Consider the following 25839-nt stretch of genomic DNA (forward strand, 5'->3'; position numbering starts at 1 on the left):
GCCCGGGGGTGCCCAGCGCGATGCTTTGCTGAACAAGGAGGTTGTGCAAGAGGCTGCGGCCGTGAGAAAGGAGAAGCGAAAGTGCGAAGCGAGAGGCGGCTCCCCCCCGCGCCAAGGGGGTGACCCCAGGCTGCACCCCTCGGCCCAGCAGCCTTTTCGGGGGCGGTTGGAGGGATAAGGCGAGGGGAAACGTGGCGCTGCCTCCCCCTCCTCCTCCTCATCCCAAACCACCGCAAGCCCCCGGCCCACCCCGAGCCGTCGCCGCCGCCGCACATCTGGGCGCCAGGGCTGTGCGCCGCGCCCCCCCCCCCCCCCCCCCCCCCCGGCTTTCTGCCCTCCCCCACCAGCAGCAAATTAGGGCCGGCTGCCTTCGCCCCCCACCCCAAAACCCTTCCCCACATCACCTGCACCCACTGGGCACCCTACACCGGCAGCACCCCCTCCAGCTCTCCCACCCACTGGGTGCTACTCCCCCCCCCCCCCCCCCCCGCCGTGTCAGCACCCTCGGGTGGGGCAGCAAGCTCAGCAGCCGGGCCCCGGCAGGATCCCTCCACTTCACCCTTCCCCACCGCCCGCCCCGTCGGGTCCCGCCGCGCACCTGCGGGGGGAGGAGCCGCCTCCGGTAACCGGCGGGGGTGGAGCGCACCGGGGGCCGCTAGATGGCGCCCTGCGAGCGGTACCGAGGCGGGGGGCGGGGGGGGGGAATCAGCTTTTGCCCGGAGCTACCGTAGGGGGGGACCGGGAGCCCCGGAGCTGGGAGGGGAAGGTGTGTGTGTGGGGGTTGGTGGTGGTGGCTCCGGGCATAAAGCTGATGCCCCAAGGATGGAGATCCCCGAGGGGGCGGCGGGGTCGGGGCGGGAGGAGACCGGGAGAGGGGGAAAACGGTCTCAGAGAAGGAGGAGGAGACCGGGATGGGGAGGGAGGGAGGGAAGAGAAGAAGGGCGGGGGGGTGGGGGGGGGCCCGGCTTGTCGGTGCCCCGCCCGGGGATGGGAGGAGGAAAACCTCCCGCCGTCCCTTTAACAGCCAGCGGCGCTGCTCGGAGTTCAGGCCGGGGTCAGGGGGAGTTCGCAGCCCGGGTTTCACCTCCGAGCTGGCGGCGTCGGGAACCCCGAGGAACCGCTGCTGCTTCTTCCACCTCCTCCTCCTCCTCTTCTTCCTCCTCCTCCCGTTCCGTAGGACCGGCCGGGAGCGCGGGGTATGGAGGAACAGCAGCAGCAGAGGAGGAGGAGGGTGGAGGGAAACAGCAACCGGCGGCGGCCCCCCCGGGGCTGAGCCATGAGAGTTCACCGAGACCTCGGCTGGTTGGCGGAGGCCACCGGGCGCCCAGGTAAAGGGGAGGGGAGGGGACACCCCAAAAAAATTAAAAATAGGGGGGGAAAAAAAAAAAAAAAAGCGCCACTCCAAAAAGCAGCTCCGCGGGCGCTTGGCTTTACCCACCTGGGCGGGGGGCACCGGTACCGGAGCAGAGGCGGGGAGGGGAGGTCCCGCTCCCCCCCCTCCCTTCCCCGGCCGTCCCCCCGCTCACCTCGCGGGGGGGTGGGGGTGGTGGGGAGAGGAAACGGGGGCGGGGGGCGCCCGGGGGGGCACGGCCGGCCGCCTCCCGGGACCGGGGCGCATAAGAGCCGGGGAAGCGCCGCGGGGAGCCGGGGCAGCGGCGCTGCGCAGGTAACGGCGGGCAGCAGCCCCGGAGGGGGGCGGGCGGACGGGTGGGGGGCACCGGCCCGATTCCTTTCCTCTCCCCCGCCCCCGGCCCGCTTTCCTCCGGCAGGTGGGCGCGGGGGTGCCGGGGCGCTGGCGGGGCCGGGGCGCGGCGCTGGCGGCGGCGGCGGGTGATGTCACTTTCTCCAAAAGCCTCCGGGGGTTTTCACCCCCCTCCCGCCCCCCCGGCCCGCCGAGAAGCGAGCCCCCATATAAGCGGTGGCACCGACCAGGCGCCCGTGCAGAGCGGCCGGGACGCCGCGGCGTGCGGGGCTGGGGGCTAAGCCCCGACACCCCCCCACCACCCCCCCCCTCCCCAACCCCACCTCCGCCACCCCTCCACGCGTGGGCTGAGCCCCCTCGACGTGTGGGTCGAGCCCTCCCCCCCCCCCCCCTCCCCACCTCCCCACGCGTGGGCCAAGTGGCCGGACGGGGGGCACGGGGGGCCGGTTGCACCGCTGACGGGGCGGTGTGTTGCAGGGCGGCGGGCGAGGAGCGGGATGCTGGACGCCATGGAGGTGCCGAGCCACTCGCGGCAGCTGCTGCTGCAGCTGAACACGCAGCGCACCAAGGGCTTCCTGTGCGACGTGATCATCGTGGTGCAGAACGCGCTCTTCCGCGCGCACAAGAACATCCTGGCGGCCAGCAGCGCCTACCTCAAGTCGCTGGTGGTGCACGACAACCTGCTCAACCTGGACCACGAGATGGTGAGCCCCGGCATCTTCCGCCTCATCCTCGACTTCATCTACACCGGCCGCTTGGCCGAGTGCGAGCCGGGCAGCGAGCAGAGCCTGGGCGCCGTGCTGGCCGCCGCCAGCTACCTCCAGATCCCCGGCTTGGTGGCCCTTTGTAAGAAGAAGCTGAAACGCAGCGGCAAGTACTGCCACCTGCGCGGGGGCTACGCGCCCTACAAGCTGGGCCGGGGGCTGCGCGCCGCCACGCCGGTCATCCAGGCCTGCTACTCGGGGACACCGCGGCCCGTGGACCTGCCGCCCGTGGAGCCGGCGGCGCCGCTCAACACGCAGTGCGGGGAGCTGTACGCCTCGGCCGCCCAGGGCGCCCCGCTGCACCCCCACGGGCTGTGCCCGCCCGAGCGCCACTGCTCGCCGCCCTGCGGCCTTGACCTTTCCAAGAAGAGCCCCACCGGCCCCTCCGCCCAGCTCCTGCCCACCGACCGCCTGCTGCCCGGCGAGCCCCGCGAGCCCTCGCTGCCCCCGCGGCATGACAGCCCCCCCGTCAGCGCTGGCCTCCTGGCCGGCCACGCCGCTGCCTACAAGGACTCCCCGCCGGGTGGCGAGCCGGGGGGGCACCCCCATGCCCCCGACCCCTTCCGCAGCACGCCGCCCTGCGCCGAGCCCCCGCTGCCCCGTGCCGACGGGCGCGAGCTGATGTACCGCTGGATGAAGCACGAGCCCCTGGGCCCCTACCTGGACGAGGGGGAGGCGGAGAAGGAGCTGGAGCGGGAGGAAAAGGCCGAGTCGCCGCCCGCGGCGCCACAGCCCCGCTACCCTAGCGTGGAGAGCAACGACCTGGAGCCCGATAACAGCACGAGTGAGGAGACGGGCAGCAGCGAGGGCCCCTCACCTGGCGACGCGCTGGACCGCTACTGCAACCACCTGGGCTACGAGCCGGAGAGCCTGGGTGACAACCTGTACGTCTGCATCCCCTGCGGCAAGGGCTTCCCCAGCTCCGAGCAGCTCAATGCCCACGTGGAGGCCCACAACGAAGAGGAGCTCTATCACAAGGCGGCGGCTGAGCAGGCCGTGCCCTTCCTGGACAAGGGTGGCCCGGGGCTGGGTGACATCCTGCGGCCCTACCGCTGCTCCTCCTGCGACAAGTCCTACAAGGACCCGGCCACGCTGCGGCAGCACGAGAAGACGCACTGGCTGACGCGCCCTTACCCCTGCACCATCTGCGGCAAGAAGTTCACGCAACGTGGCACCATGACCCGCCACATGCGCAGCCACCTCGGCCTCAAGCCCTTCGCCTGCGATGCCTGCGGGATGCGCTTCACCCGCCAGTACCGCCTGACCGAGCACATGCGCATCCACTCGGGCGAGAAGCCCTATGAGTGCCAGGTGTGCGGCGGGAAGTTCGCCCAGCAGCGCAACCTCATCAGCCACATGAAGATGCACGCGGCCGGCCCCGACGGCAAAGCCAAGCTGGACTTCCCCGACAGCGTCTACGCCATGGCCCGTCTCACCGCCGACCAGCTGGGGCTCAAGCAGGAGAAGGCGGCCGAGCTGCTCTCCCACACCTCGCACTTCCTCAGCGACCCCAAGGCCATGGAGAGCCTCTACCCGCTGGCCAAGTTCACGGCCGAGCACCTGGGGCTGAGCCAGGACAAGGCGGCCGAGGTGCTGGCGCAAGCTCCGCACCTCCACGCCGAGGCTGCCCGGACCATAGAGCGATACTCACCCCCCTAGCGCCGGCCCGGCCGGGGGGTGGGGGGGGCCACCGGGCTCCCCTCGCTGCCCCGCGTGGGGGAGAGAGGTGGTGGGTGCTCATCCCCCGGCGCTGCCGACGGTCCCGGAGAACTCGCTCGTAGCGGAAGGTCCCATGAGAGCTGCCCCGGGACGGCTGGACGGCGCGTCCCGCGACGAGCACCCCGGCTTGCCCGGGAGAAGCCGATAATTCAGGGACTGACCTCGCGGCGCGGCTCCCCCCTCGCCGTGAGGGGCCCACCGGGCCCCCCGGCACCGGGGCGGGAGCGAAGCACAAGCTGTGAGGCCGGGCTGCGCCCCGAGGCTTTGGAGGACATGAGCCCGCTCCTTACCTCAGGGCCGTCCCCGGCGTTGCCCCCCGGGCCAGGGGACGCCCTCGACAGTTGCCTGAGTCACCCCGGCCCCGCGGCGGGACCCGCCGGCGCTCGGCTCTGCCGCGACGGGACCCGGACTGTGTCGCCTCGACCGCTGCGGGCCCGTGAGTAGTTTGTCCGTCGTGGCCGGAGCGACACCTCCGAGCTGCCGGCAGCGTCCTGAACGGGAGCGGCGAGCGCGGCCGTGCTGGGGCTGAGGGGGGGGGTGTGCCGGCCGAACCCCCCCCGGGGCCATGCCGGGAGCTGGGGGACAGACTGACGGAGGGGGACGGTGGGGTCTGAGCAGTGGGTGCAGGGCAGGGGGATGGCGGTCGGGCCCGTGCCGGGGGTGGGGGCCGGGGAATCGCGATGCTCCTCGCCCCGGAGCAAGCACTGACCTCCTGGCCCAGAGCCGGCCGCTCGGCCGCTGGCACCCCGTGTTTTCGGGAGGGGGGGCAGGGCCTGTCACAGACTGAGCCCCTGGGCCCTGCCCCAGCAGGCGCCTCGCCATCAGGGATGCCCGGGGGGCCCCGGGGGGCCCAGGGACCCGGCGGCTTCACCCTCGGGGCGGCCACTTGCCTCTATTTTTTTTTTTTTTTTTTTTTTTTTTTTCGCCAAAGATGCCCGTCCCCAGCGCGGCCGGGCCGGGCCGGGGAGTTCATGACAAAGACAAAGCGGTCTGGTTTGTCAGCTACGGGGAGGTGGGCAGGGGCTGCAGGAGGGGGCCGGGGGCTTGGGGAGAGCCGCGGGGCTGCCCCAGGCTGGGTTGCGGTGACCTGGGGCCGAGCTCCCCCACGGGGCACCCCCTGCCACGGCCGCACCCCCTCTCCCACCTTCTGCTCGGTGTGGGCAAAGCCCCCCCACGGCCTGGACCCCCCCGGCCCGTGCCCTGACCCCTCTGCCTGGGGCTAATGTGAAGCTTCTCCCCCCACCCCGAGCCCCCTCCTCTCCTTTGCACACGAGGCCGCGGGGTGGCCGCCAGCAGCGACTGTCCCCGGCCTCGCAGCCACTGTGCCTTAGCCTGAGCTGGCCACTCCTGCCCAGGTGCCCCCTTTGCCCCTCCCTGGGCTGCCCAGGTCCCCCCCCCCCCCCTCCCCCCCCCCCCCGGGACTCCCCAGGGCCGGCAGCGTCCCTCCGGAGCTGCCGTGGGGCGAGCGGCGGCAGCAGCAGCACCCAAAGCACAGCTGGCAGCGCCCAGCGGGGCCACTGGCCCCCTCTGTATCACGTCCGATTTGTACACGGGCTCCTTGCCCTTTTGTTTTTTCTATAGTCGAAACCGAAAAAAGCAATAAAGTGACATTAACGTGCCTGGCCTCGCGTCCTTCTCTGGGGGCGGGCCTGGTCGGTGCTGAGTGGGGCTGGGGGTGACCCCGGGGTGGGGAGGGGGCACAGGCTGTGCCAGGGGGAAAGGTGGGTGTGGAGCTGCAGGGAGGGGAGGAGAAGGGCTTTGCTGTGCGTCTGGTTTGCTCGGAGCCCCCTCGGTTTGGGGGGGGGCAGCTGCAGGTGGGATGGAGCAGCCGTCGTCCTCGCAAGCACAAACGTGTCCCCCCGCCCACCCCTGCCCCAACCTCGACGGCAACTCGCCTGCCGACAGCAAATGAAACAACACGCTGCACAGACAAGTGTTTAATACTAAAAATGATTAAAACCATCTTAACAAAACAGCCCGAACGCGGCTGCCTCCCTGAGACGTGGGCTCCCTGCGGGGGCTCGGGGCAGCAGCCTGGCACCAGCGAGCCCCCGCTCCGCTCGCTGTCGCTGTCGTGCCAGCTCGTCTGGCGGCAGCAAACCTCATGCGAGGGGTCTGCGTCTGGCAGAGCCACGGGTCCCTCCGAGCTGGTGATATCCCGGGAAGGGCCTTGAAAAGGGGGCAGCTCCATTAGAAAAACCACCATTTAAACACACCCGGCGTGGAGGAGAAGGCGGCAAAGTCTGGGTGCTAGCACGCAGCTGTGGGCACTGAACCGGGGCGCCGGGTGCTGCGTGCGCCACGGCCCCGGGTGGGCTCAGCCGCGGCTCCGTGTGCCCTGCAGCAGGCGCGGGCACCCCAAAGTCTCTGTCGAACAGGCTCTGCCCCGTAGCACAGACCCTCCTTCGCTGGCAGCCGAGGCTGGGGCCTTCGTGTGGCACAGGTTGGCGAGCTCTCGGCTCCGTGGCTGCGCCGTGCAGCCCCACTGCAGCTGGGCGCTGCCGAGGCTCCCACCCCGGCGTTAGCCCTGGCTGGGTGGCTGGTGCAGGGGTAACGCTGGGCTTCCTGATGCAGACACTGGGTCCGAGCCACCCACACAGGAAAAGAAAACGCTGGGCTCCATCCTACTGCTTCCTCTGCCACCTTCAACGCTTCCCTCCCACGGCCGCGGCGCCCCAGCGGGGACCGGGGACGGCCTCGGGGTCACTCCCACCCTCTGCTCATGGGACTGGGACTTGACAGAGCTCCAGGGGCTCCGGTTCATGGGTTAATGCTCCCTCTTAGCTTCTGTATCTGACGCGTAACTGGGCTGGGGATGGTACACTTGGTGATGGGACGGTGTGGGAGGGGGCTCAGCAACACCCCAACCCTGCACCGGCTCCCGGTGCGGTATGACCCAGTGACAAGGCAGCGGTGTCCCTTCATGGCTCCCTCCACGGTGAAGGGGCAACTCCAGAGGGGACGGTCCCAGCTGGGCAAGCGGCTGGGAGGCGGGTCTGCCCCGGCTGGCAGCTACGGGCAGAAGCTGGATCCCACACACAAGGGGAGCCCGTGGCAATGTGAGGACACACGGGCCCTGTGGGACAGCTGGTCCTTGGGACTTGGAGAATTTTGTTAGTCTCACGTTGAGTCTTAGGTCAAAAAATGTGTCTAAAGTCAGCGGGGTGGGGACTAAGGGGTTTGGGGGAGGAGGGAAGGGGCAGGTAATGGCTGGGGAGCAGGACAGAAAGCAGCTGTGGGGAGCCTGGGGGTGTTCAAAGCCTCCCCCTCCAGCAAAGCAGGTAGGGCACAAACCTGAAAACTAACCTATACTGAAGTCTGAAATGAAACTCAACAAGCAAAGCCTGCACCAGGGAGAGGACAAGCACCTCCACACGCAGCACCCCATGCGTGGGGTGGGCGCAGGGTGGAGAAAGGTCCGGAGGCTTGGGGCTGCCTGGGCCACGCAGGACGAGCAGGCTGGGGCAGGAGGGAACCTGCCCTTGAAGTCCACGGCCTCTCTGAGGAGCGTGAGCTAGACTAAGCAATCCCAAAGTCTGCGCTGGCGTGTCCCCGGTCTCTGCCCTACGCAGCCTACAAACCCGAAGAGCCACTAACTCGTGACTCGAGCTCTCTGCAACCAAGCAAACCAAGCAAGAGGCTGGCGATCCGGCACGGGCTCACCCAAAGCTTCCCTCGCCAGCGGGGCTCGCCAGCTCCGCTCTGGCACTGCCCAAAGGCTGGTGGGACCCTCGACGGCCCAGCCTCCACATGAACCATCCACAGCAATGACCTTCCCAGCTGGTCTGCCCTCGGGGGGGGGCCCTTCGCAGCACGGCCATTCTGGGGTGTGTTGAAGACATGGCGTTTATTGTTCGTGGTGGCTCGGCCCCCTCAGCCCTCCTGGGCCCACTTGAGGAAGGTGGGGATGTCCCGCACCGGCACATTGCGGGTCAGTGCTTTAACTCGCAGGTTCCGGTCATCTGTCAGCAAAACCACTTCCCTGAGCAAACGGATGGGATCATCTGCAATGAGAAAGAGAGAGGCGTGAAGCTCAGACCTCCCCGCTCTGCCCCAGCCCTTGCACCCGTCCCACGCCGCGCTGTCCCCACGCTGTGCCCCCCCCCGCCGCCGCCCCTCCTCAGGTGCTGCCCGGCGCCCCAGCGCTGCTCCCAGCTCCCCGCCAAGGCTTCCCAGCGCAGCTCGGAGACAGCACTTCACCTCAAAGGCTGCCTTCTCCCCGTGCTGTGCTGGCTCGGCGATGATTTGTGATCTCTGCCTGCAGTCCCTGGGCAGGGAAGGGCAGCGAGCAGTGCCAGGGCCCTGTGCTGCCCGCTGCCCGCTCGGGCTGGTGCACTGCACCACAGGCAGGGAAGAGGAGGTCCCTCTGCCTGACCCAGGCCAGGAAGACGGCCTGCGACCCTGGCTCCAGCAGGAAGCTGGTGCTATTATTCTGGTGATCTCATTATAAGATCTAAAACCAACCCTTATTTTTTGCGAAGTTTTTTTGGAGTTGCCACTGACACCGAGGCGTTTCTGGCTGGGGCTCAGACAGCCAGAGAGAGAGTTGAAGCCTGAGAAATAACCGAAGGGATCTTGCCCCCAGATGGATGAGCTGCCCCGCACGCAACGCGCCGGGCTGGGATGTGGGAGCCACGCTTACGTGTGTGTGAAGCAGGGGAAGCATATGGGGTATGTGTAAGCAGCTGGGTCCTGTGACCAGAGTACTGTTCCTATGAGCACAGGAAACACAGTGCCTCCGAGCCAGGACGGGAATGGAAAAAACAGAGTTTATGGGAGCCCAACATGGGCCCAGATTGGCTGCGTGGGGAGCGGCAGGACGAGGGGAAGGGGAGGGTGGCCAGGAACTCAGGCAATGGTCACGGTGTCGGGGCTGAGGATGGTGGGGTGAGCACCCCAGCCGGCCCGTGCTGGGAGGAAGAGGAGCGGGGGCTTGGTGGAAGGGCAGGCCTGGGGCCGAGGGCTGCCCAAAGCGGGATCGGGAGGTTTTGTGCGGACACTTTAAGAAATGTGTAACAATAAACATCCTCTGCTCAGCGCTGGTGACGCGCCTCCTTGTTACAAACCAGAGGCTGTCAGCTTGTCAGGCCCCATTCCCCATAATCCACATGATTTCAAAATTCAGCATCATTTGCACATAAACATTTGGTGACGGTTTCTCTGTGAATCTGACAAGTTAAGCTGCTAAGAATTCGCACTGACAAATGCGGGTTGATTTCTTGGGCAGCTGCTGATGCGATTCCCATCCCTGCCGCCCTGGCAACAGCCCGGGGGCTGTCTGGTCCCAGCATGCGTGGCCAATGCCAACTGGGCATCCGTAAGGAAAAGGCCCCTGGACAGGAGGCACCAGGGCTCGTGGGGAGGAGGCTCTTTCTGGCCCTTCGTCACTGCTGCCGGCACCACAAAACGGCTCTGTGGACATTTGTGGTGGGCTGCTCTCATGGGGCATCCCCCAAGTGCAGTGAGGTGCACATTTGGCAACACGGTGGGAGGGCCACGGCCTGGGGCTGACCAGAGGCAGGAGGTGGCACCTTGGTGTTGAAAGAGGCAAAATGCAGGAGAGGTTGGCTCCAAGGGCAGTGAAAGAGAACTGAGAAGAGTCTGTGGAATGCAACAGAGAAGGGACAAAGAGAACGTGAGGGTGTTCTACCTTTGTTGGAGGGCATGAAATCCTTGGCCTTGTCATTGCAATAGTGGAGGCAGCAGGACAGAATCAGGTCATCATTGTTTCCCTGGAAGAAAAGGGCAACGTTACCCCTGGCAGGAAAAAAAACCTGCAACCCTACCACCCTCATTTCTGCACTGCCTTTGAGCCACTGCCACAGCTCAGCTGAGGGCAGGGCTGCGCCGAGCTGAAACGCAGCTCAGAGGAGCCTGCCCAGCCACCTGCAAAGGTGGGGACAGAGCTACCCCCTACCCAGAGCTCGCGGACCCCAGGGTCCCTGGTTTCCCCCAGGGAGATGGTGGCAAAGAGCCTCCAGCCCTCAGCAGCACTGCCGCTGTGGCCAGAGGCCCCTTACCTGCTGGCCAGTGGTGTCTTCGCTGCGGAAGGAGATGGACTCCAGCTCGTTGCCTCGGCTGGTCAGAGCCCTCAAGCAGTTGTCCCGGCTCTCAAAACGCTCCTCCAGGAACTCGATGGACTTCCTGGCTCTCTCCTGCACTTGGCGGGCATAGCCTGCGGCCCGGTGCTCCATCTCCGGGCCCTTGGCCAGGCCGTCCAGCTCGTTTATCACTTCAAACAGGAAAAGGAGGTACAGTTACTATGGGACAAGGTGCTCCCGTGACCTGCTGCTGGAGCACGCAAGTTGCCAAGGCCCCGGGGCCGGGGCACTGGGAGCTGGCTCAGGAAATCTGGGTTCAGCTGCTGCAGCGTCCCTGCGCTCCTGGACTTGGCTGCGGGTCTGGAAAAGCTTTGCTGCCTTCCACCTCCATGGGTCACCTGGCTCGGCCCCGAGAGCGCCCATACCTCGCCCCTGCAGCGTGGGGTAACGCTCCCTAAGGGCACCTTGCTCTGCTCTGTGAAACGCTGGGAGAATCGCTGTGCCCCCCACCCCACGCTCCCACATCACGACCAATGGCACGTCCGTGGGTCTCGGAAAACCACGGCCTCCTGCAGCCCACTTCTCCGCTGCCAAGCACAGCCACAGCCAGCGGCACCGTGCCGCCCACCCCGCGTCGCACCGCCCCGCTCTACACCTCTCGGCTCCCTGTTACTCACTTTCAGACATGGAAAGCTGCTGCTTTCCTGCCACAAGGCCACACGTGGGAACAGGGTCACGCATGGGAGCAGGCCGTTCCCACTCCGGCACTGTTTCCCGCGCAAGTCCTGGCCCCATCTTCCCACCTGAAGCTGCTGTCCCGAGCTCCTGGCAGGGGAGATGCTCTCCGCAACACCTCACCCATCTGGGTCTGATACAGGGTTCGCACATCTGTCCTGACACACGCTGCTCGAGACAAGACTGAGCCTGGGATCAGGCGGATTCCCACCCTGTTCGCCTTCACTGGAGCCGGCCAAGCCTTAGAGCCTCCTGCACTGCTGCCAAGCGGGTGGGAACCCCGGCCACTGTGGCCCCCCCGAGCCCAGCACCGGCCTGAGGGACCCCAGCAGAGCTCCAGGAGGGACCTACCCTCCGGGACTGCTGGAAGAGCCACACCATCACACAGCGAGCGTGCGGGTGTGAGCAAGATGCCGCCGAGGTGGGTAGCGGCGAGGCCGGGCTCACAAGCGCGGGGCCAGATGTGCGCACGAGCGTCCTTGCCCGCGATCGTGCACGGGGCCGCGTGTGCGCGAGGCCGGGCGCGCGAGAGGGCTGGTGTGCACGTGTGTGCGAGGGAGCCTCTGTGCGCACAGTGTGTGTTTTAGCCATGGCTTCATTTCTGAAGATTGTTTCCGAGCCTGGAGCCAAGTCCTGAGTTCAAGTGGGAACTATGCATTCCTTGGGGGTTCGGGGAGAGAGCTCGGGGTCTGAGGCCTCTCCCCAGTGCTGTGAATCACTGCCCGGGGAGCCTGCGTGATCGCTCTGTTCCATGGTGAGACTGGCACTCACTGTCTGGGTATTCAAATTAAAGCTGCATGGAGCTGCTTTGCTCTTCGCTGGCCGGCGACTCTTCTTGCTACCGACCTGATGCTGCCATTTCCACACAATGCACGGCTGGGCCCGGGGTGGGGGGAGCCGTGCAAGAACGGAACATCAAACAGGAAAAGCTGGTATTCCCTCCCGAAATCCGCCTTCCTGCTTCCAAGCTAAACAGGCTTCAAAGGGGAGGCTTGTTTGTGCTTCTGCACCAGGCCTGGCTTCTCCATGGCGGGGTCAGCCTCAAGGAGCACGGAGCAGGTTAAAGAGCAAGAGAAACAAACCCAACGCGAAGCTGTGCGCTTAACCCCTTGCTGCATCCCCGGGAAGAGCGAGGAGGAGTGCTCCGTACCGGGGGAAGGGCACCACGCTTATCTCTGGTCCCTGCACCCAGGTCTCAGCACTGATGGCTTTCCTGGGGGACGAGGGGGAATTTAACCAACACTCGGTGTGGACAGGGAGTCACTGGCTTCACGGTGCTTCAGCAGCAACAGGGGAGGCTCATGGCAGGAGATGAGTTACTCTGTCCCTGCTACGATGGGCTGTGCAGGGAGGCAGTGGGACACGAGAGCACTGGAGGTGCTCAGTCGCTGCTGCTCCTCCTGCCCGTGGCAGGGCAGGCCAGGCCAGGCTCCTTCTGCCCGTTGACGGCAGCACATCTTGGACAGGAGGAGCATTTTCAGCCCTCCTGTAAGTGCTGCTCCTGCCACGGCTCCAGGGCAGGTCCCAGCTCTCTCAGGTGTTAACAGGCTCCGCAGCCCCCAGGGCTGCCCAGGCTCTGCCGGTGCTGCCGGCTTCCTTCCCTTCGCCTCCACACAAAGCCCTGGCACTGCGGTGCCAAGCCACGAAGCACCTTGGCAGCTCCCGTGCTGAGCTGGGCAGGCGGCCAGCCCCGCTGCCCCCACCCAGGGGTCCCATCCCCAGCTCCAGGAATCCCTCCTGAGCCAGGCTGTTCACCCCACGGGGAAGGGCGGCACCTGGATGTTGGCTCTGGGGCAGGCAGAGCTGTCTGGCAGACACCGGGAGGTGAGAAAGAAGCCCCGTGACGGTGAGGAGGGCAGGTCAGGAGATTGGCACGAGCGTACACCTCGCTGCCGGGGGGACGCTGGAGATGCCCGCGGGGCAGGGCTGACCCCCGGCCTCGAGGGGCTGTGGCTGAGATGGGGCAGCCTGTGGGCTCTGGGAGGCTCGGCCTCGCTCCTGCCCCGGCCTCTCCTGATGCCCTTGGGGATCCTCTGAATGCCGGGTTGGCACCGGGACGCGCCGGGCGCCGCAGTGACACTGGCCGGAGGAACGCTACCTCCAGCCCGGAGCGCGATCAAACAATCAGAGCAAAGGCATCTAACCAAATCCTCCCGCCACCCTGGGAGACCACCCAGCAGCACAGCCGTTATCTGCCAGGGTGAGTGTTTACCAATAACGGGAACCAGCTTGCTGTTTTACTGCAAGCTTTATAAGGATAAAAAGAAGGGCTGGGCTTGAGCAGCTCTGAGACGCTGGGACACAGGCCGGCCATTTGCTCAGGCTGCCTAAGCCCCAGCTCAGCTGGGATAAGCTATCTGCTCTGATTGTTTAACAATTCCTCCTCCTTGCTCCCTCCAAAATTCCCTCCAAATCCCATTTAACACCCGCCTGCCTCTCTCAGCCCCTGGCACCCCCAAATGCACCAGGAGGAGAGGAGTTTACTGAGTGCTGCGGGCAGAAAGCTGTCAGGAAGGGAGAAGGGTGACATGGGCTGAAGGAACGCCAGTCACTGCTGGGACAAGACAGGGCAGGATGGAGACCAGCCCCACGGCACGAGCCGACTGGCTCCGCACCACACAGGCACTGTGGGCACATGGGGCACAGAGAGAGGGGAGCTGGCATGGAGGGACAGCCCGCGCTGGGGGAGAGGGGAAGCCCCCGCCGTAGCACTGGCCCTACTCACCGATCAGGGGCACCACCAAGATGAATTTCCTGCAGTCCAGCAGCGTTATCAAGCTGCTGAGGTGGTCGATGAAACCGTTGGTGTCTGGGACCAGGAAGACAGGTCTGATCTCCAGCTCCATCTGCCTCATTTGACTCTGGTCTTTCAGCACAGCCTGGAGGAGAACGACACATGGTGAGTAAGTAGGATGTCAGCCCTATGACCTGTGGACCCTGAGAGCAGAAGATAAGCCTGGCTGGCACGCACACCTCCTGCAGCAAGGACATCGTGTGAAGGGCACTGGCAGGAGGCTGTGTTCATCCCACCTGCACCTCAAACACCAACTCTTGCAGATCCACAGTGCACACATGAGTGGCATGGCGAAAGCCTCTAAGAGAGCCCTCTCCTAGGAGAACGGCCCTGTCCAGGCTCTGGGGAGAACAACCAGGACCAGCCTTGAAAATGGAGGTGTTTTGGGAATTGTCCCATTTATGGGGCTGGCAGCTGCCAGGACTATCTGCACCAGTGCCAAGAGACCGATCCCAATACAAAACAGTGAGGAGAAAAGGGGGCTGGAGGAAGTGGGTTCTGGGACTCCAGATGGAAACAGCTCAAGGTGATAACAGCCAAAACAAACCACTTTGGGACACATAGGTCCTGCCAACGGCATCCTAACACAGGGACCCTGAGGAAGCAGCAGGAGGGGAGGTCTGTGGGGTGGGGATGCTTGGCTGAGTATCTCACTCACTGTCCCACCAGCTCCCGCACGTGCCTTGCCTTTTCTGACTTCATCCAGCTGGGAAACCAGGTGGGTTCCAGCCCTGGAAACCCACAGCACTGTCCTTGGCTGAGCCCTTTGCACCCGCTGGAGACCAGAGGTGCTCACACATACATGGGAAGGGTCTGTTGGCTCGTACTAGAACCCTGCGGGGTTGCACCTGGACCTCTGGACAATGCCAGTTGCCAAAATGGGACCCAAGAGCTCACACATTACATTCGATGCTATCGAAGGACTTGGGCTCTTTAGTAAGTCACAGGCTTAAAAAACTCAGGATGCTATTCTAGTGCTTCCTCTGCTTAAAAATAGCTTCCCTGGACTCGCTGATGTTTGTTGCCTCTAATAGGAACCGGTCACCCACGGAGCACAGCAGCACTGTTGTGGAACACATCCACGATGCAAACCCTTGCGACAGCGGGCTTGCACCCACAAGATGTGCCCTGGGGACAGGAGGTGACCACCGACCCTGTTCTGCCCAATGTTACGGGGAGCTCCCCCTGCCCGGGGTGAGGATCTGAACCCTCCGGCAGTCAAGCCAAAGCCTCGGAGGCACCCTGGAACGACGAGCTGCACGGGCCAGCAGTGGCCATGGAAAGAAGTGGTTTTTAATCCATTTCCAAGTGTTGTCATCTGGCTTTAAATCAAGGCGACTTGATGCTGCCACCTCCCACAAGTGTCTCCAGGCAAGGCAGCAATCAGAACCTCACCACGTGCCTCCCACCAGCCTCCTGGCAGCGTTGGTCCCGGGGCCGCAGCTCCCATCAACCCCGAGGGGAGATGGGCAGAGCGGGGAGCGCGCCAGGTCCTGTCTGCTGGCACGGCAGCGCAAGGATCTGCCTCCCGCATCGCTCAGGGGCAGCTACAATGGCAGCAAGTGTCCCTGGGCAGTACAGATGCTGCCAGGGCCGGCCACACGCTGGGTGCCATCCCTGCCTGCACTCTGCCTTCACCCAGGGAGGTGTTGGCACACCCCGGCGGCATGGAAACCCTGTGTTGGCAATCTTGCACGGTGCTGTCGCTCACTGTGAGGAGGGTGGCAGATGGCATCTCGCCTTGGGTTTTTGGGGTGTGGGAGGAGATGCTCGTCCCTGGGAGGCACCGGGCCCTGCGGAACTCCACCAAGCTCCACCTGCCAAGGGGAGATGGAGAAGGGCCCCGTCGGCCAACGCAGAGACCCGGAGCGAAGCAGCACGTCCCTTGTGCGGCGGCCAAAGAGGTCGACAACCCTGAACTTGCAGGAAGGGGGGTGGCAAAACTACATGGCCTCAAATGGCTGACGACAGTCCCACGTGAGCAAGGGCCGGTGGCAGGAGGGGACCCCCGCCTGCACCCCGATACAGCTATCTGACCGCAGGGCTCACCCCGGCCCACACAGGCGACCTCGGGAGTGCGGCGCAAGCGGGAAGCTCACCTACCCCTCTGTCCGGAGGCGCGGGGGTGAGGCGGGGAAGGGGTGGGGCAGTACCCTCGTGTGTGGCATTTGCCCCGGCAGCTTTCGCAGGCCGTACCCAGCCGATTCCTGGCAGCCGTGAGCGACGCCTGTGCCGGCCGTCACGTCCCATTCCGCTCGCCGGGCCGCCCGGTGAGAGAAGGACACAGGATGCGCCGGGAGTGAAAGAGCGAGGTCGGCGGGGAGCGTGCCAAGTCCCCGCGCACAGCTCCGGGCCGCTCGGGGAGCCAGAGGGAAACTCGCCTTTGCAGAGTTCAGAGGCCGGCAGCGAGATTTATTTTTGTTTGTGTGAGTAAAAGGCTGCAGAAGCCTCCGGCCAAGGGGTTTCGGGGGGGAGAGGAGTGGCCTGTGATTCATGCCGACGCTGGCTGGCCCCGCGCCAGAGATGAAAGGGAGCCCATGTGCGGGGAACCGGGGAGGCGAGCGCCGCGTTAACCCTTCTGCCGGTCCGTGGGGCACGGTCCCGTGGGGAGGAAGGAGAGCGTGGGGATGTGGATCGGGATGCCTGTGTCTGGGGCCTGGATTCTGTGCCACCACCACTGCCAGAAATGAGCTGCTGGTCCCACTATGCCTCAGTTTCCCCGACGCGAGGACAGGGAGAGGGAGGCCCAGGCGCCCCGCCGGGAGGTGGGGTTTGAAGACCCTGGGGAGAGCGCCGCGGTCAAAGACAGAGGAGGTACAGCCTCACCTGGGCCCAAGTGCTTTAGGATGGCCAGATTTTAGTCTTGTCTTATTGGGGTTAAACTCACTGCATGGCAGAGGATCTCTGAGGCTGGGGGGGTCCCTGCTCCCCCCAGGGCCAGGCAGCTCCCCTTCTCCTGCCTCCTGCACCCAGACGCTGCGGCCATCAGAGCTGCTCCCCCCACCAGCCCCCTGCCCATCCTGCTGCTCTGGCCAGGGGGGCTTCTCCCAGGAGCTGGGCTGGAGCTGGAGGTGGCTCCCCCGGCTGCCCCAGCTGGTGGCAGCACTGAGATCAGACACTCCTGCACACACAGTCCCAAATTCCCAGCTCATCCATCAGCTGGGATCACCTGGGGGATTCCCCGGAAGCAGATGCCCGGCTGAGGGCTTCCAGTGTGGGCAGGGGACCGGTCCCCTGAGAGCCAGGCTACCAGGCGGTACTTTCTGCAGAGTGCCGGGGGGAGACCTCAGGGTCTCCATCACAAGCACAGAAAAGGAGGGGGCTCCACATCGACTCCTGGGGTTCCACACACGCACCCTGGAGTTCCTCTGCCCGTGGTGCCAGGCTGGCAGAGAGGTCTGGAACCAAAGCTCGGCAGAGCTGAGTGCCCTGCTGCTGTTGGGACGGGTCATACGGGGTCACGCCGCTCTGCCAGGACGGATGGGCTGTCACCATCCTGCCACCACCTCTCCTGCCCCGACCTGCTCTTCAACCACGGGGAAACCCAGCGCCGCTGCCCCTTCCAGCCCCGTGAGCTCCGCGGGGATCGGAGGCGGATTTTCCAGAGCCGAGAACAATGCCTTTCTAGTCTCTGCTCGAGGGCTTCCTCCTCCCAAGGTTCGTCTCCAGCGTCTTCCTCAGAAGTAAACGTGCCCCGTGCCTGGTAGCAAACCGGGGCCGCCGCCGTGGCGGAGCCGCCGTGGGTGGGTGTGCGTTTTCCGCAGCCGGCAGGCACCCGCTCCCAGGCAGGTGCGTGTCGGCGCGTGTGCACCCGCGGCATTGTTCCTGCGCGCCGAGGAGAGCGTGAATGGGATACGGCTATATTTAGCCACTTACTCACACTACCGCCACAAAGGAGCGGCTGCATCTTAAGGGGGCGGCCGTTCCGTGGGCTCAGAAGGGACAGGAGAGCGGCTATTTTGGGAAGACATGTCATAATTGGCCGCCCCGGTTAAGCTGCTTCTGTAATGCTGAGCAAAACAATAGCAGCATCCAGAGGAAGAGCCTGTTATGTTTCAGGTGGGATGTTTTCAACCGGTCAGGAAACTCGACCGCTCCCAGTGCACAGCGGCGGCACAAAGGACAGGGGACGCTGAACAGCATGGACCAAGGGCCTGGCCAAGCAGCGGGGGCGGTGGGAGCGTGCGGCGGGACCCGGCGCTGGCTGGGGACACAGCCCTGCCAGAGAACGCTGCTGTGCTGGCAGCACCACTGTCACCTCCTCTTGCCCACCTGCCTGCCTGGCCTCTTGTCCCTCCAAATATCTGGGTAGCGCCCAGGTACAGGCCTGGTCTCTCACCTCACCCTGACGCATGGCTGCTGTTGCCAGCCTGTGGCATGGGGCTGGCAGGCGGCTCTGTCCCAGCCTGGGCAAGCAGTGAGGGCAGAGGCAGGATGGCAGCAGAGCCAGGGAGCAGCAGCCAACCCATAACCCAGGGCCAGGCAGCAAACAGCTGCCTCCTCCCAACCAGGGCTGCCTCCTCCCAACCAGGGCTGCCTCCTCCCAACTAGGGCTGCCTCCTCCCAACCAGGGCTGCCCAGGGACACAAGAGGTTATGACCCAACCCTGCTCTGGCCTATCTGCCCCGCCTCAGAGCGATGGTTTTGGGCTCCCAGCTCATGGAGAGCTGAGCTCTCCTGTTGACTCTGGTGCTGGCCAAGGGCCACCCCCGTTTGCCATCTACCCCGCCCAGGCTTGTACTGTCCCAGTAGCTCGAGCCACCGTCCTGCGCACATCCAGCCAGGGCAGGGACCGAAGGAAGCTACAACAAAGACCCGCAGGGCTGCACTGCCAGCTGATGCAGGGCAGGTAAGCAGCAGCAGTGAACTTGGGACGGGTGGATGATCTCCATCAGCAGCAGAGCTGGGCTGCAAGAGGTGGGGAGCACAGCAAAGAGAGGGAGATAGTGCAAGAAAGCCTGTTGGGGAGACGGGAGTGAATTTAGCTGCAAACACAACTCCGCACATCCCAGGCGAGGCTAAGACACCGCACTCCCCTCAGGCACAGAAAGAAAATGGATGACCAAGACATGAAGGCTTTGCCCTGGCTCACTGCCTGTACCACCGACTATACGGGAGGCACTGGTGGCACCTGGGCTCTCTGGGCCCTGAGTCCCCCCCACAGCACAGGCACAGCCACATGGCCACATGTGGAGAGCTGAGGCTCTCAGCTGTGCTGAGACAGGAACCGCATCTGCCAGACTTGGATGAATATGTGGAGCTGTGGCTCGTCCCCAGGATACTGAAAGTGGGACTCAGAGAGCAGCCGATGCGTGAACTCTGTAGGTGAGCAGTGAACAAGAGAAATGGGCTGTAACAGGGAAGGCAGAAGGTCCCCAGGTCCCAGGAAACACAAAATCTCTTGTGAAGATCAGGAAGGTCAAGGACCACAGGCCAAGACAGGGAAAGTGGAGGGGGTGGATGCTGAGCTGGCTCCAACCTGGCCTCCCCAGGCAGCGCCTTCCACCCGAGCTCCTCCAGCCCCGGCTGCGTGGTCAGTACCAGGGCAAGCACACATGTTCTGCTCCAGGCTGTTCCCAGCTTAGCTACGGGCTGGATGACTTTACCAAAGCCCCAAGGACTTCTCCTCCACCCCGCGCCTTCAGACTCCAACTGCACCTCAGCTCTCAGCTGTGCAGCCCCTGAAGCTGCCCACACCCTCGTTTTGACCTCTCTCCGCCTGTGAGCATCGGCCCCAGCACGGCTGCGGAGGAAGGGAGGAGCACGCCGAGGGGGAGAAAGCCCCTGACAACATCAGGCAGCCCCCACTCTCCCCGCAGAATGGGCAGCGGCCATCCCGGGGGCCCTGCTGCAGCTGGGCTAGTCGCCGGGGCCGGGATCTGCTGCACGCTGCCCTCCCCGAACATGTGCAGTTCCTGTTTGCTGTGTCTGTACAAGGCAGTGGGAAGTGGGGAATTTACTTACACCTCCCGCTTAACAACCCTGGGAGGCTGGAAGGCTTCAGGCCGCTTTAATTTACAGCCCATCTCTCCAATCTCTCACTCGTTCGCTGCTGCTTTCTTCCTCCTTGTATTAATGTGACCCAGGTACCTGCCAACAATAATGGACTTGCTTGTGGGGGCGGCCCCTCCCTCCCGGCGCAACTTCTACCTTCGCCTTGATATGAATTGCTCAAAATTCAAATGAAAAAGAAAAAAGGCGAAATCTGAAAGGTTGGGGTGGGTTTGGAAAAGCGAAGCGCAGTGGTTCTGGGCCCGGCGCCAGTAGCCGGAGGGTACACATGTGCACGCTCTCCCAGTAGGGCCTTCAGCAGCCCTGTTTTACAACCACCTCGGCACACACTGCAGAGTTCACGCATATGGCCAGACAGATGTGTCTGGCTTACGTTCAAGGCTGGAAAATGAAGAATTATGGAAGTGAAGGGCCCTGGGCATTAGAGAGGGCGGAGGTGAGGGGGAGGGGAGCCAGGGAGAATTTTTCCTCTGCTGAGAAATCCTCATCTGGGCTGCGAGGCTGGAGGAAGAGGGGTTGTGAGCGACGAGGCAGCCAACAGCCATGCATGTGAGATTGCTCTTAAAGCAACAGTGTGCACCGCAAGGCGTCTGCTCCCAGTCCAACCAGTTTACTTCACCAGCTCCCACTGGGAAATATGCTCAAATCAGGCCAGGGTGAGGACAAGATCACCTGTCTCCCATCTGTTTGTCCCCATCACGATGGCAACGCGGCGCTCTGGCTGCAGCAGCCGTTCGCAGACTATTTTTCCTGCCACTGGCTCCCGCATGAACTCTGCCGTTCACGTCCCACCCTCTCCCCCGTCTGCCTGTGCCCCACTGCACAGGAAAGCTGATTTCTCGCTGAACCTTGCTGCCACAGAGCATCTGCCCCGGGCGGGGGGACAGCTCGCTGACTGACACATGCTGCACTACAGCCATCAGCTGAAGCACTCCCCTGCCAGGGCTCTTGGGTGTGCTGGCAGCTCCGCGGAGAAGCTGTGTCTGGTTTCAGGAGGGTCCCAGAAGTCTCCAAAACATTCATCTCAGGGCCAGGGAGGACAGATCTTACCCTGGGCGGGGACAGCAACACCGATTTGGCCCTTCCAAAGGGCGAAAGCTAAGCTTGCTGTTGGGTTTCACAGAGGCAGCGCAGGGTACCTACACCTGGGAAGCTCAAGGTGCTGTGGGACATCCCGAGAGGCCACTGGTCCTCAGCGGGGCAGGGAAAGGGCGGCGCACCATCGGCACAGTGAGGCAGGATCAGCCCATGGACCAAAGCAAAGCAGCTCCTCAGCCAGCTTGGGCACTGCAGTCGCACAGCCTGTCCTACCTGAATCTTGTCTTCACGACGCTGCTGCTCAGCCACTTTCCTGGCCAGGGCTTGCTTCTTGGCTCTGAGCTCCTTGATGTCCATCTCTTCTCCGCTGCCTTCAGCCTCAGAATCATCTTCAAATGCCTCAATCGTCACATCATCTTCCTTCTTCCAGAAAATGCAGAAAGACAAAAAAACAGGAGAGAAGTCATTGTAAGGGATGCTGGTGGCAAGGACTGTGACTGTTCTGCTCTCCCCCTTCCAGCAGACAAATCCCTGACAGGCATAGTCCATCACTGCTTGCTGATGGATGACTATTTCTAAACATCCAAAAGAAGCAAGCAAAATAAATAAATAGTAAACACCCAGGAAGTGACAAGGTGAGACAAGAGATAATGGGGCAGGGAAGGCAGTGACCAGGCAGGGCAGGGGCAGCCCTGCTTAAAGCTCTGTTCTAAAATCAAACCCTCTTCCTCACCTTGGAAAACTCTTCCCACAGCCTTAGGTGAGTCACTGATGTTTTATAAGCTTCAGTTCTGTAAAACCATGGTATTTCCCTGTCTCTCTGCTTTGCCCAGCTGTTAAGGCTGCACATCCCTCGGAGCAAATGCTGCTTCTCCCCACCTGCCTGCACTGGGGCTGCACAACGCTGCTCTAACACTGCTGCCTCATCCGAGGCTAGGCACACACGCTGATCATCTTGAGAGGAAACTCGGATCCATGAAGCCGGGAGACCAAAGAGTCTGTTCCCCTTCTCCGTTTTGATCTCTGAATAGGCCAGAGAGATTCCTGCACCCACCCCAAAACTTCCAGCTGGGCTGGAACAGATGTTTTAGGAGGAGACATTCAATCTTGATTTTAAAGCTCCACATGATGGAGAAACCACTCGAGGTCAGTAATTTCAATGGTTAATTATTTCCTCTGTTAACATTTGCATCCTACATTTTTGCCATGCTCCTGCTGGCCAGGAACCTTGTCTTTGCTGAACTCAAGGATCCCTGGTTCTCCAACCTCCTGCCCGCACAGGCACTTCTGGACCATGTTGCATCTTCACCCTCTCCTGGAGACCCTTCCCTGGCTCTCCCCACCAGGAGGTCTGCAGATCCTTCCCAGTATGACTCCTCTGCCTGAACTGGAGAACCCAGAATGAGCCGTACTGTTCCTCTCCCAGGTGAAGGCCACACTGGCCTTTCCCTATGCACCCAAATCTCTGTGGCCCCAGAGGGTGGGAGGTGGTGGCTGGTGTCCAACTGGGGATCAGCCACAACCCAGTTCTGTCCCCAGCTTCACTGCCATCCCCAGTGGCTCCCTGCCCAAAGGGGAGAACACAAGTCCCTGTCCTCAACACGCGTCCCACCAGCAGTTGCCTGCACACATGTGCTGCCCCACCTCTGCCACTGCTGCTGACCAGCCTCCTTGCCTTGCCCAGACCCCCTTGCTCCCCAGCACAGTGACCACGGGCCTTCCCAAGCCCTGCCATTACTGATCTCCCCTTTTCTGCACAAAAGCCAAGGGTTGTGATGGGGCTGGGAAGAGATCCCAAGCGGCACCCAGGCAGAAAGACCTGCTCTGAGCCCCCAGACGGCTGCAGGGGATGGATCCTGCACAAGAGGATGGATAAAAGCATCGCTACACTCCCTGCCCTGTGCAGGCTGCCATGGCACGTGTCAGCAGGAGGGACTTGGGCAGGAGCTTTCAGTCTTAATTTAGAACAACCCCAGCACTGCACAGTTGCGTCCTCAATCATTTCACCCGGACCGCCCACCCGCCTGGCCACAGAACCGTGTACTCTTCTCTCCTTGTGACATTTTAGCCATGGGAAGGAGGAAGATGGAGCCCTCAGGCTCACTTCCCTCTGCCAGGACAGCCCGGACCACAGGGATGGGGGGATGCTGCCAGAGGGACGGCATCGCACAAGGGCCTTGGGAAAAAGCATGTGTCAGATGCAGACCTGCTGCGGTGGGTCGGGATCTGCTTGCCCAGGCAAGTGATGGTGGTCACGCTGCTGAGCTAGAAGCTCTCTTGCGATCAGAGCCCAAGGAGGAAGCTCCAGGGTTGTGCAATGAGCTCACAGAGGTTCCCACAGCTGAGCAAAGACTGAGGGGACGGGGCAGGAGGGAGCTATCCTCCATACTGTGTTTGTTCGTAGCAGAAATTGGAGGGACTGACCCTAAAGGAGTGTTCTGGAGAACAGGACTGTCCCTGTCATGACACTGGATAGAACCTGAAGATCCTCCCATATCACATGGTTTTGGTGCTATCAACTTGAAAACCTCCTGAACCTTCTCCAGAAGAGGACAAGGGTCCAGGTCTCCCACCTTACAGAGACATCGCTTGCTGTCTGGGGTTTTGCTCTGAGCCCTAGTGCAAAAAAATCACCTAGAATCTGTCCCCTGCTCAGCCGGAGCCGGCTGCTGGGACAAGGAGGGTCCTGAGCACATTCTTGCTCTGGGCGCCACTGGCTGTCACCTCCCTGGGGCACATGGGGCCATGGGCCACCCACCACTGGCAGAGGCAAGGTGCTGTCCCCTGCAGGGGGTGACACTCCCCTGGCTCTGCCACGCCTGGCCCTGGCACAGGGAGGGGACCTGGAGCGAGTCTGGGCAGCGCTGGGCCACCCAGCTCCCCGCTCCCAACACCCCTGCCCCTCTCTCCTGTTTCCCTGGCCTTTCTGACTGCAAGATTAAACAGAAGAAAAGAGTCAACCTGCAGAGCGGCTGGCAGGGCCCTTAAACACACACACGGAGCCTGGAGTGAAGCAAGGCCTACAGGAACAAGCAAGGGCAGAAAAACAAGAGTTGAATTCCTTAATCACATCAGGATGTGAGAGGCAGGGGAGGGACGGGGCGCCAATGTCAGCTCTTCCTGTACGTGTGCTGGAGGCTGGAGCTCAGGCCTCCGCCGCAACAAGCTCCACGGCTATAAACTTGATCCTGAAGCTGAACCCTGACACCCCCTCGCCCACCTCCTCTCCCGGAGCCGCGGTGCTGCACGTTATTAAAGCTCCCCCCCGGCTTCGGGTATGAAAAAGCAGCATCTGGAACTCATAGCAGCGGGCGAGATAGAGGCACGCGGGTTGGACTGGCAGGAAAGGGCACGAGCAAAGTACACTCGGGAGACAAGGGCTGTGCACCATTTGCCCCCCCCCGCCTCCCCCCATAAAATGCACACGCAGCTACGCTGGCTATAAATAGCGGGAGCTGCAGGGCAGGCAGAGGCTGGGCCCCACAGGGGTGATTCTTCCTTCACCGAGGCGCGCTCTTCCCGCACGGTACCTGATCTTCCAGTTGTTTTCCCTCTTGGCTTCCCATTTCCTTTCCCATGGCGTCTGGGACGGGTGCCACTGACACATATTTTCCACCCTTGAATGCCAGCAAAGGCTCTTCTTGTCCACAAAGGGCTTCCAGGAAATACTTCAGAACTGTGACCCTCTTGCAGTTGGCTGCAATAACCTACAGGGTGAGGACGAGGGGGTTGGGGAGAGGGAAAGGAAAACAAAGTCAGTGCAAAGGGAAGGCGGATGGGCAATGGCCAGGGGGAAACGTTTGGGGCTGGAAGGCCCAGTAGGATGCAGGCAGCACTGCACAGCACCGTGGGGATGTGAGAGGTGCCCCCCTTCTTCTAAACAGGGATGGAAGGGGTTAGCCCATGCCTCATAGCCCACTGTCCCCAGGGAAAAGGAGGCAGGCGAAGTAAGGACACCCAGCACTGATCCATGCCCTGTCCCATCCTGCTCTGTGCACCCCAGGGCAGTGGGGCTGCTGGGGGGCAGCCAGCCCCATGCCCAGCCTCACCAAACAGGGGAAAGTCCTGCTGAACCGTGCGAGATGAATGATGTGGCCTATCCTCACTGTTTTGTTTCAGCTCTCGTTGCCAGATTCCTCCCCCCCACCAAAAGCTGGGGAGCGATGCAGGTGTGAGAGCAGGCGGGTGGGGGCATTTGAGAAAAGCTGAGCCCCTCCTTGTCTCCAGCCCGACCCCGTCCCACGGGCCCATCTCATGGACCAACTGGGGAGCCCCGTCAGGGAGGCTGGGACGGATCTGGCCAGAAGGAAACTCAATAGCTTGGGTAATTATCCAATTTATGAGGCTCTCAAATGGAGTTTCCAGAGCACGGGAGCCCGGTGCCTCTGCGGCCCCATCCTGCACGGCACAGCCTCTGCTGGCGCCTCCGCCACAGCCGGCCTCGGCTCAGCCCGTGTCCCCTCGCAGCGGGGCTCTGCACCTGCAGAGCTCTCCCCTGGTGCTTCCTGCTGACCGGAGTCACTCCCAGGGAGCAGCAGATTTATAGGGAGAAAGTCAGCAAATGGGGGCTAGAAGTGCTACACGCTATGGAGACAAAGTCCACGTTGATGCCTGAGTTCCTCCTCCCCCCCTCCAAACCACCCTGGTTTTGCTCTGCTCATACAGAGCAAAGCAGCCTCAGAGACCCCCATCCTAAAAGGGTCCCCGCAGGCTCCCAGGACCGGGATCCTGAAGCCGGGGAGAGGGCCAGACCCCATACAGGTGACCCAACCAGCGCCTCACAGCCTGGGACGCTGCCTGCTCTCCCCCTGCCTGCTCTCCCCCTGCGATACCAACACTGCACGCCCCAGCCCCACCTTGGTGGAGACCGGCTCGTCACCCTTGTGCCGTTGGCACGTGGACGTGCCTTGGACAGGACCGTGCCATGGCGAGCGGAGGGCTGGCAGCGGCCTACGGCCCTGCTGCACCAGGCTGCCGAGAGAGGAAACTTCTGCTCTTCCACAAAGCTGCCAGTTTCCTCTCTGCGGGCTAATT

The 25839-nt window shown here is 63.2% G+C and overlaps 2 protein-coding genes across 4 annotated transcripts in view; one reads left to right on the forward strand and one right to left on the reverse strand.

The window, feature by feature from the left end:
* The first annotated feature begins 1059 nt into the window (after window positions 1–1059).
* On the forward strand, window positions 1060–5803 carry HIC1 (HIC ZBTB transcriptional repressor 1). The gene is made up of 2 exons (XM_074889878.1): window positions 1060–1328; window positions 2180–5803. Exons 1-2 carry the CDS (start codon window positions 1277–1279, stop codon window positions 4123–4125), a joined length of 1998 nt encoding a protein of 665 aa, XP_074745979.1. The 5' UTR covers window positions 1060–1276; the 3' UTR covers window positions 4126–5803.
* A 304-nt stretch (window positions 5804–6107) lies between these two features.
* The window catches only part of SMG6 (SMG6 nonsense mediated mRNA decay factor), a 115386-nt gene continuing 95654 nt past the window's right edge, over window positions 6108–25839 (reverse strand). The window contains exons 14-19 of one of the 3 annotated variants that reach the window (XM_074889760.1): window positions 24336–24512; window positions 21079–21225; window positions 13687–13840; window positions 10206–10417; window positions 9836–9917; window positions 6108–8189 (exon numbers count right to left, since the gene is read on the reverse strand). In XM_074889760.1, coding sequence (XP_074745861.1) covers window positions 8059–8189; window positions 9836–9917; window positions 10206–10417; window positions 13687–13840; window positions 21079–21225; window positions 24336–24512 — 903 coding nt within the window. In that variant the 3' untranslated portion in view covers window positions 6108–8058. Of the gene's footprint in view, window positions 8190–9835; window positions 9918–10205; window positions 10418–13686; window positions 13841–21078; window positions 21229–24335; window positions 24513–25839 lie in introns of all 3 variants that reach the window. The other 2 variants (XM_074889759.1, XM_074889761.1) reach the window with 2 other exon arrangements.

Source organism: Strix uralensis, chromosome 20, assembly GCF_047716275.1.
Source record: "Strix uralensis isolate ZFMK-TIS-50842 chromosome 20, bStrUra1, whole genome shotgun sequence".
Classification (NCBI taxonomy): Eukaryota; Metazoa; Chordata; class Aves; order Strigiformes; family Strigidae; genus Strix; species Strix uralensis.

What these genes read in the sequence shown, in the direction of transcription:
- HIC1 (XM_074889878.1), top strand. Translation starts at nt 1,277, where the DNA reads ATGAGAGTTCACCGAGACCTCGGCTGGTTGGCGGAGGCCACCGGGCGC. An exon ending in GGAGGCCACCGGGCGCCCAG is followed by an intron (nt 1,329 to 2,179) that starts GTAAAGGGGAGG and finishes GGTGTGTTGCAG; the next exon opens with GGCGGCGGGCGAGGAGCGGG.